At 51.1% G+C, this 10237-nt stretch overlaps 2 protein-coding genes across 2 annotated transcripts in view; one reads left to right on the top strand and one right to left on the bottom strand.

Moving 5' to 3' along the window:
• The window catches only part of GABARAP (GABA type A receptor-associated protein), a 107853-nt gene that overhangs the window by 77826 nt on the left and 19790 nt on the right, over positions 1–10237 (bottom strand). The gene's annotated exons all lie outside the window — the stretch shown is intronic.
• NEURL4 (neuralized E3 ubiquitin protein ligase 4) overlaps positions 2226–10237 on the top strand; it is a 69091-nt gene continuing 61079 nt past the window's right edge. The window contains exons 1-2 of the mRNA XM_053362187.1: positions 2226–2438; positions 7724–8102. Coding sequence (XP_053218162.1) covers positions 2226–2438; positions 7724–8102 — 592 coding nt within the window. The remainder of the gene's footprint in view (positions 2439–7723; positions 8103–10237) is intronic.

The following is a 10237-nucleotide window of genomic DNA, read 5'->3' as shown; positions in this document are numbered from 1 at the left end:
ACCCCCTGTCCCACTACAGACTAGCAGCAGTTTCTTACATGTTTACCCAGAAAATCCTACTGAGCTCTATGGGTGTTAATCTTAGGTATGTGGTGTAGCTTTGAAATATGCCACTGAGGTATCAATGATTTTTCTTGTGAACTGCTTAGAGGCTTTCTGGCAATCAAGCAGTCTATAAATGCTGTTTAAAAAAATACATAATTTTATCTAAAGAGTTTTTAAAATCCCATTCTTCGGCCAAAAAGAGGGCGTATTGCAACTTGCTAAAATGAAAAAAAGAAAAGAGAGATTTCCACTCAGTGGATTTGTAACTGGCTGACTGACCGAACCCAAAGGGTGCTCATCAATGGTTCCTCTTCATCCTGGAGAAGAGTGACTAGTGGGGTGCCACAGGGTTCTGTCTTGGACCCGGTCTTATTCAACATCTTTATCAACGACTTGGATGATGGACTCAAGGGCATCCTGATCAAATTTGCAGATGACACCAAACTGGGAGGGGTGGCTAACACCCCAGAGGACAGGATCACACTTCAAAACCACCTTGACAGATTAGAGATCTGGGCCAAAACAAACAAGATGAATTTTAACAGGGAGAAATGTAAAGTATTGCACTTGGGCAAAAAAAATGAGAGGCACAAATACAAGATGGGTGACACCTGGCTTGAGAGCAGTACATGTGAAAAGGATCTAGGAGTCTTGGTTGACCACAAACTTGACATGAGCCAACAGTGTGACGCGGCAGCTAAAAAAGCCAATGCAATTCTGGGCTGCATCAATAGGAGTATAGCATCTAGATCAAGGGAAGTAATAGTGCCACTGTATTCTGCTCTGGTCAGACCTCACCTGGAGGTCTGACCAGACCTCACCTGGAGGTCTGACCAGTTCTGGGCACCACAGTTCAGGAAGGACACTGACAAACTGGAACGTGTCCAGAGGAGGGCAACCCAAATGGTCAAAGGCCTGGAAACGATGCCTTATGAGGAATGGCTAAGGGAGCTGGGCATGTTTAGCCTGGAGAAGAGGAGGCTAAGGGGTGATATGATAGCCATGTTCAAATATATAAAAGGATGTCACATAGAGGAGGGAGAAAGGTTGTTTTCTGCTGCTCCAGAGAAGCGGACACGGAGCAATGGATCCAAACTGCAGGAAAGAAGATTCCACCTAAACATTAGGAAGAACTTCCTGACAGTAAGAGCTGTTTGACAGTGGAATTTGCTGCCAAGGAGTGTGGTGGAGTCTCCTTCTTTGGAGGTCTTTAAGCAGAGGCTTGACAACCATATGTCAGGAGTGCTCTGATGGTGTTTCCTGCTTGGCAGGGGGTTGGACTCCATGGCCCTTGTGGTCTCTTCCAACTCTAGGATTCTATGATTCTATGAGAAGAGTTTACAATCTGAAAAAGCCGCAACACAAAAGGAAAACAGGTTGGAAGGAGGAAATGAGCGCACCAAGTCTAACAAATGTGATGGGCGGGATATAAATAAATGAATAATAATAATGCTGATGTTGAAGAGTCATATTATTATGCTATTAAAATGTTAATACCTAATAAGTTTTACAATGTAAAAAGACGCGAGGAAAGAAGTGCACTGTACTGATGCCAATAACGTACTTTTTATTGCACCTGTTGCATTTGTATTGCTGCAACATTACATTATTATTATCATTAATAATCAATTATTGTTAACACATTGGAATATTGCGTGTTTATCTCTGTCCTATCCTATTATAAAATATCAATAAGCAAATTTTTTGTTGACGCATTGGAATTTTAACAACCACGTATTAATGTGTCAGAATTAATAATGAATAAATAAAAATCATTTGTGCATTTGATGTTTTCATGCAGGGTGTATCCCGCTTTGAGGTCCGTCCCCCGCCTTAAAAATATAATAATAAACTATCATTATTATCCCCAGAGAGTGTTTGCCCTGCTGCCGTAAAGCGCTCCTGCCGGAAAAGAAAAAGACGGAAAAGGCGGCACGTAGCCGCTGCGCCAGCCTGCCGTAAAGCGCGGCGCTCCTCCCTCCCTCCCTCCCTCCCTCCTGCCGTAAAGCGTTCGGGGCGTCGGAGCGCCCTCCTGCCGCCAAGCGGGCCGGCGGAGGCATGCCCTTCTGCCGTAAAGCGCGGCCGTCCGTCGCGCGCGGCTGTGCGCCCTGGTGCCTCCGCCGTGGGTGGGGGGGAGGCGGCGGCGGCGGAGGGGGCGGCCTGGTCCACCGGGGGGCGGGATGCTGGGCCCGGGCGGCGGGGAGCGGGCGGGGGCCTCTTCGGCGGCGCCTCTGCCGCTGCTGCACCCTCGCACGGGGCGGCTGGTGACGGTGTCTCGGGGCGGGCGCAGCGCCGCCCGCTCGCAGCCCGGCCAGGAGTTCAACCACGGGCTCGTCCTCAGCAGGGAGCCCCTCGCCCCGGGCGCCGTCTTCACCGTCCGCATCGACAGGAAGGTGAGGGGGGGGAGATCGGGGGGTAGGCGGAGGGGGGGAGGGAAGAAGAGGGGGGGACGTGGAGGGTAAGTGGGGGGGGTAACTGGGGCAACTGTGGAGGGTAGGCGATGGGGGACTGGGGGTAAGAAGAGGGAAGAGTGGGGTAACGGGGGTAACTGGGGGGTAAGATGGAAAGTTGAAGATCAGGGTATGTGGAGGGTGGGGGGATGTGTGAAGAGTGGGGTACGTGGAGGGTAAGTGAGGGGGGATAACTGGGGTAACTGGGGGGTAAAATGAAAGGTTGAAGATCAGGGTATGTGGAGGGTGGGGGGATGTGTGAAGAGTGGGGACGTGGAGGGTAAGTGAGGGGGGATAACTGGGGTAACTGTGGGGTAAAATGAAAGGTTGAAGATCAGGGTATGTGGAGGGTGGGGGTGTAAGAAGAGGGGGAGACATGGAGGGTAAGTGAGGGGGGTAACTGGGGGGTAAGATGAAAGGATGAAGATCAGGGTATGTGGAGGGTAGGGGATGGGGTGATGGGGGGTAAGAAGAGGGAAGAGTGGGGTTAGTGGGGGGATAACTGGGGTAACATGGGGGTAAGATGGAAGGTTGAAGATCAGGATATGTGGAGGGTGGGGGGATGTCAGAAGAGTGAAGAGTGGGGTATGTGGAGGCTGTGGGGAGCAACTGGGGTAAGGTGAAGGGTGAAGATCAGGGCATGCAAGGTTAGGGGGTGGGGTGACGGGGGGTAAGAAGAGTGCGGTAAGGGGAGGGTAAGTTGGGGGATAACTGGGGTAACTGGGGGGTAAGACGAAAGGTTGAAGATCAGCATATGTGGGGGGAATGTGTGAAGAGGGGTACGTGGAGGCTGTGGGGGGGTAACATGGGTAAGGTGAAGGGTGAAGATCAGGGCATGCAGAGGGTAGGGGTGGCTGACGGGGGTAAGAAGAGTGAAGAGTGGGGTATGTGGAGGGTAAGTGAGGGGGGATAACTGGGGCAACAGGTAAGATGAAAGGTTGAAGATGGGGGATGTGGATGGTGGGGGATGTCAGAAGAGTGGGGTATGTGGAGGGTAAGGGAATAACTGGGGTAAGATGAAGGGTGAAGATCAGGAGATGGGAGTGACTGGAGTAACTGGGGGGAAGGAAGAGTGAAGAGGGGGGTATATGGAGGCCGGGTGAGGGGTAAGTGGGGAGATAACGGGGGTAAGGTGAAGGTTGAAGATCAGGGTATGTGGAGGGTGGTGGGATGGGAGAATAGCTGAGCCAAGAAGGTTGGGCAGGGAGGGGGGTGGGAGCTCAGCTGGGTTTGTATGTCGGAAAGCTCACATTTATTCCCCCCCAATGTGCCAGGTGCCGGAGGGAGGGAGGGGCAACTGGCGTGCAGGTGGGGCAACGGTAGGAGTGGGGAGCAGGGTGAGTGGGAGACATGTTGGGTTTTAAGAAGGGCAGAATAAGCGGGGGAAATGCAGGGTAAGATGAAGGAGGAAGATCAGGGTGTGTGGAGGGTGATTTGGTGGCAACTGGGGTGTGTGGGGCTGGGAGATCAGCCTGTGGGGTGCAGAGATGAGCGGGGTGGAATATATGAGAGGTAAAAGGAGGTATCTGGAGATGGATTTTGTTGAGGTCTGTGTGGAGGAAGCAGAAAGGGAGCTCCAAGGGTCCTCACCCCTCTGCGTTTGGTCCTAACAACCTTGTGAGGTGGGCTACACTAAGGGAGAATAATGACATCTGGGGCAAGAGGTGACTGAGAGGGAGTGGGGAAACAGGTTATGGGAAGTAAGGGCCACGTGTCCCGAGTTCGAGAGCAGTGAGGGCTGAGAATGGAGAGGATGATCCCTCTCTCTAAGAGCCAATGTTGATTGTGAGTGCCAATGTCTGTGTACTGTAGACAAATTGGAGCCATAAGAAAACAAGAGAAGATGCCGTCTCCATTTAGCAAAGGGACTGCAAATTTAAAATCCAACATGTATCATAATGCCCTTTTGCAAATCTCTGGTGCAACCACCTATGGAATACTGTGTACAGTTCTGATTGCCTCGCTTCAAAAAATGTGGAGCTGGGAAAAGTTCAGAAGGTGGAGAAAAGTGTTTTCTCATTTTCATAACACCAGGAAGCTGAACAGTTCAGGGCAGACAAAGAAAAGTACTCCTTCACACAGCGCTTTGTTAAACTATGGAACTCACTGCCACAAGAGGTCGTGTTACTCATTCACCAGAGTGGCTTTAAAAATGAATTAGAGAAATAGCCTATCAGTGCCATCTAACCACAGTGGTTTAGTATTCTCCCTCCGCAGTCAGAGATGGGATGTCTTGGAATACCAGCTACTGGGAATCAGGGCAGGGGGGAGGGCGCAGAAAATGCTCTTGGGCTCAGACTTGTGGCCACTGGTTGGCCGCTGTGAGAGCAGGCTGCTGGACTAGGTGGTTTGTTGGCCTGATCCAGGCCTCTTCTGATCTTACGTGTCGGCATGGATTGGCGTATCCTAGGAAAGGGCTTATCTGTCTGCAGAGGAGCACTATGGTGCGCTCTGTCCGCTTGCAAATTTTGAAATGTTTCTGTCTGTCCGCTCTTCCCTTTGAATCCTGGGTAGCCTGCAAATCAGCAAACACAATTGCTTGTTTTGAATGAGCTCAGATGGGAAAGTGGGCAGGTTCAGCTAAGGCAGAGCAGCCGGAAGAAATTTCTTAAATTTTATTTTCTGGCCTCGAGGAGAGCGTTTGCCTCCAAGGTGCTACATGGGCTTCTCTTTGGGGAAGCAGGACCCTGGACTCGTCGTCCTTCTGTCTGACCCAGAGCTGCTGTGATATGATCATTTCCTGAGCAGAGAAAGAGACGGTGCTAATTCTGGCCCAATACCCAATTTTTAAACATTTTCCTTCTCTCCTTCCTAAATTAGAATTCTCCTAGGTAACTCAGGAGAGCTGGGGAGAGGGTGGGGTTTTTAAAAAGAAAAAATTAATATGGTGGAGGGGGGAAATGGCTCACTTTTTAAAGTTTATTTGTGCATCCCACTTGAGAGCTGTTTCTCCTTAGAGGCCTTAACTCCAGGCTCTGTTGACTTGAGCTTGTCAGCTCAGGAAGTACCCCTGTGCACGTTAAGAGTGCTATTCCTTTGAGAAAGGGCTGTACCCGTTGAGTACCATGATTTTGTATGGTCCTTTGATTAGAATCTGTGTTTGTTTCAATACAGTGACATATTTCTGCAACCTGCTGTCAGGGAAGGTTGGGTTGTACGTACATAAAATAAAAATAAGTAATGGAGGGAGGGAACCACGAGGGTCATCTAGTCCAACCTGCTGCAATTCAGGAACCCTGCCTGCAGGCACCCCTAGGTGGGCTCGAGCCACTAACCTTCTGGTTAACAGCCAGACGCACTGACCCATTGCGCCATACTACGGCTCTAGCAGCCGCAGCCAGCACAGGCAGTGGTCAAGAATGATGGGAGTTGTAGTCTAAAGCAGCGGGAGGCTGACATCTTGGCTACTGCCCCTCTTGTAAGCAAAAGTGGGATCTCCTATTGTGGGGTGACTCTGCGTTCATCTCCTCCTCCTCCTTTCTGCCAGTGTTTGAAATTCCCCAGGTGGTTTGCTACTGACATCTGTCCAATTGCAGCTGCGCGGAGATTTCCGGGCACCGGGTTGGCAACCGACGTCTCGCTTTGAGCCAGCTGACTCGTACGCAGTAAAAGGCGCATGTCTTGTGCACCCGCGTTGCTGTGCGAATCACAGACCCCTTGCTGGTCATCTTAGTCCTCTCTTGTCACATCAATGAACGTGTAGGGCTAAGTGCAGAGATACAGTCATACCTCGGGTTACAGATGCTTCAGGTTGCGTTTTTCGGGGTGCGGAACGCCAAAACCTGGAAGTACCCGAATGGGTTACTTCCGAGTATTGGCAGTCATGCATGCGCAGAAGTGCTAAGTCACGCTTTGTGCAGAAGCGCTGAATCGCAACCCGCACATGCACAAACGCGCTGCTGCGGGTTGCGAACGCTGCAGGTTGCGAACGTGCATCCCGCATGGATCACATTCACAACCCGAGCATCCACTGTATTTGAGTTTGCTGCAGCCGTTCCACCCAAACAGAACTCACGAACCACCGTTTAAAGACCTCTGCCCTAGCCCATAGTCAATACTATTTCCATTTCCCCTGTGTGTGTTTCTCCTTCTTGCATACCTGGGACGCTGGTGACGCTGTGATTTAAACCTCCGAGCCTCTTGGGCTTGCTGATCGGAAGGTTGGCAGATCGAATCCCCGCGACGGGGTGAGCTCCCGTTTCTTGGTCCCAGCTCCTGCCAACCTAGCAGTTTGAAAGCACACTAGTGCAAGTAGATAAATAGGTACTGCTCCGGCGGCAAGGTAAAAGACGTTTCCATGCTCTCCGGTTTCCATCACATTTGCGCAGGTAGCGGTTTAGTCATGCTGGCCACATGACCTGGGAAGCTGTCTGCGGACAAACGCCGGCTCCCTTGGCCTGAAAGCGAGATGAGCGCCGCAACCCCATAATCGCCTTTGACTGGACTTAACCATCCAGGGGTCCTGTTTTAAGAACTAGCAGTTCGAAAGCACCTCAAAGTGCAAGTAGATAAATAGGTACCGCTTCGGCAGGAAGGTAAACGGCGTTTCCGTGCGCTGCTCTGGTTCGCCAGAAGCGGCTTAGTCCTGCTGGCCACATGACCCGGAAGCTGTACGCCGGCTCCCTCGGCCAGTAAAGCGAGATGAGCGCCGCAACCCCAGAGTCGGTCACGACTGGACCTAATGGTCAGGGGTCCCTTTACCTTTACAGTCAAGCAATGTAGTAGAATCGATCGGTTTCGATCCCCAAAGGTCATCCAGTCCAACCCCCTGGCAAACAGCTGTTACGTTGTGGCGACCGCGACCCAGGTTTAAGGGGCCGCTGATGTGGGTGGTGCTGTGGGTTAAACCACAGAGCCTAGGACTTGCCGATCAGAAGGTTGGTGGTTCGAATCCCCGCGACGGGCTGAGCTCCCGTTGCTCAGTCCCTGCTCCTGCCAACTTAGCAGTTCGAAAGTGTCTCAAAGTGCAATTAGATAAATAGGTACCATGCCAGCGGGAAGGTAAACGGCGTTTCCGTGCACTGCTCTGGTTCGCCAGAAGCGGCTTAGTCCTGCTGGCCACATGACCCGGAAGCTATATGCCAGCTCCCTCGGCCAATAAAGCGAGATGAGCACCGCAACCCCAGAGTCGGTCACAACTGGACCTAATGGTCAGGGGTCCCTTTACCTTTACTGCCCCCTAGCTTACATATCTATGAGTTCCTAACACGGCTCTCTGCCTCCCGCAGGTTAATTCCTGGAGCGGCTCCATCGAGATTGGCGTGACGGCCTTGGACCCGAACCACCTCGACTTCCCCAGCAGCGCCACGGGCCTCAAGGGCGGCTCCTGGATCATTTCGGGCTGCTCGGTGCTGCGGGACGGGCGCTCTATTCTGGAGGAGTATGGGCAGGACCTGGACCAGCTGGGCGAGGGCGACCGCGTGGGGATCCAGCGCACAGCCAACGGGGAGCTGCGCCTCTGGGTCAACGGGCAGGACTGCGGCGTGGCCGCCACCGGCATCCCCCTTCACGTCTGGGCCGTGGTGGACCTGTACGGCAAGTGCACCCAGATCACGGTGGTGCCCAGCAGCCCCGAGGAGGCGGATGAGGCCGTCGCGCACGATGAAGGTACGGGGGAACGGCTCACCTGCAAGGCATCTCGGGCAGGGGGGCGCTTGGCCAATGGCTGCTGGGTGGCTCAGTTGGTTAGAGGCCGGGGTGCTGATAACGCCAAGGTTGCAGGTTCGATCCCCGTAAGGGACAGCCGCCTATTCCTGCATAGCAGGGGGCTGGACTAGAAAAAACTGGCAGTGATCTGAGTTGTTAAGCTATTTTTAGGAAGGAAAACCATCCATGTTTTTTGGGGGGTTCGGGTCAAAGTTGAGCTTTTTTTTTTAGTAGTAATAATAATATTTTTTTATTTATACCCTGCCCTCCCCGGCCAAAGCTGGGCTCAGGGCTGCTAACACCGGTAAAATTACCCCCAAAAAACATAATGGGGGGTAAAAAAACTAATTTAAAATACACATTAAAATACAATTTAAAATGGAGCCTCATTTTAAAAATAGCCAATAGATCAAAACCATAAGGGGAGGGAAACATAAGAGTCAGAGTGAGTCCAAACCAAAGGCCAGGCGGAACAGCTCCGTCTTGCAGGCCCTGAGGAAAGATGTCAAGTTCCGCGGGGCCCTAGTCTCTTGGGACAGAGCGTTCCACCAAGTCGGGGCCAGTACTGAAAAGGCCCTGGCCCTAGTTGAGACCAATCTAACCTCCTTGCGACTTGGGACCTCCAAATTGTTGTCCTCCGCGGGGCATAACAGGAGAGGCGGTCCCGTAGGAAGGAAAGCCCTGTTTTGGGGGCTTCAGGGCAAAGATGTAGAGCTTTTTTTAGGGGAGCCAAAGTTGCTGAGCTTCTCTGGGGGAGCCAGTGATCTACCAGTGATCTATCACAGGCGTCCAGTGATCTACCAGTAGATCACGATCTGCCTGTTGGACCTGCCTGGACTAGAGGATCCTTGGGGCGCCTTCCAATTCTATGATTCATTTCTTTCCCCCGTTTCTATTTTCTAATTTCATTTTTTATTTTGACAAAGAAATAATCATAAATAAATAAGAATGAAAATGTGCACCCCACCCCAGAGACCATTCCATTGTAACTATCCAGCCTCCCAGAATCTCAACACCTCTTGCGATGGTTTGACTCCTTTCCTTTTTGACACTACAAATTCTAAAAACAACCTCTGTATATCCTCAAAATCATTTATTCTGTGTATTCCCCATTTTATCTTAACAGCGCATGTTAATTTATAATTAATAGCTGTACCCCACACCTCTTTATACCATTCTTCCATTTTATATTGCCCTTGGCCCTTCCGCTTCCTAGCTATAACAACTTGTGCAGCCATCAATAAATTTGTGAGCAAGTCCTTTGTAGCCTGGGAACTTTCCGCCCCATCGTATATCGATAACAATGCTACCTCTGGACTCTCGGTCAGCTGTAATTTTTATTTATACCCCGCCCTCCCCAGCCAAGATCAGGCTCAGGGCGGCTAACACCCGATATAAAAACAAATTGACTGAGATACAACTTAAAAACAAAGATTAAAATACAACATTAAAACGCTGTCTCATTTCAATGGAAACTCAAATCAAAAACTTTTGGGGGGATGAAAACGTCAAGTCTTCACCAAGGCTAACTATCAAAACTGGCTCTTGGGGTCCCTTCCGACTCTACAATTCGATGATTTGGGAGGAATTTGCTGAGACGTTGCTGCGCAGTCGGTTCGGTCTGGGGATTCGCTTTGTGTTGTTTTCCCTGGTGGCTGGGCTTGCTTGCTTGAGGGTGAGACAAGATGAGAAGCGAAGGCGACTCAGCCCAGTGCCTGTAATATGGGATTAATATTAGATTAGCATTGCATTAGGCAAATTCATGGGGGATTAGGTTAGCAATGGCTACTTGCCAATTGAGCTATGCTTAGAGGCAGCAATGAGTCTGGGTACCAGCTGATGGAAACCTCAGGAGGGGAGAGTGTGGATCTTGTGTTCGAATCCTGTTTGAGGGTTTCGATAGGGCCATCGGCGTGGCTGCTGTGAGAACAGGATGCTGGACTTAGGTGGGCCGCTGGCCTGATTCGGCAGGGCTCTCGGTTGTGCTCTATGAACCACCTGGAGCTGTAGCCACTGTCTCTGCTTTCAGCAGAAAGATGTGCCGTGATCTGAATCATGGGAGTCAATCTGTTGCTGTTGTCCTGATACATAGCTGT

This window comes from Podarcis raffonei, chromosome 13 (assembly GCF_027172205.1).
Source record: "Podarcis raffonei isolate rPodRaf1 chromosome 13, rPodRaf1.pri, whole genome shotgun sequence".
NCBI lineage: Eukaryota > Metazoa > Chordata > Lepidosauria > Squamata > Lacertidae > Podarcis > Podarcis raffonei.
This window is presented reverse-complemented; position numbering and strand designations above follow the sequence as displayed.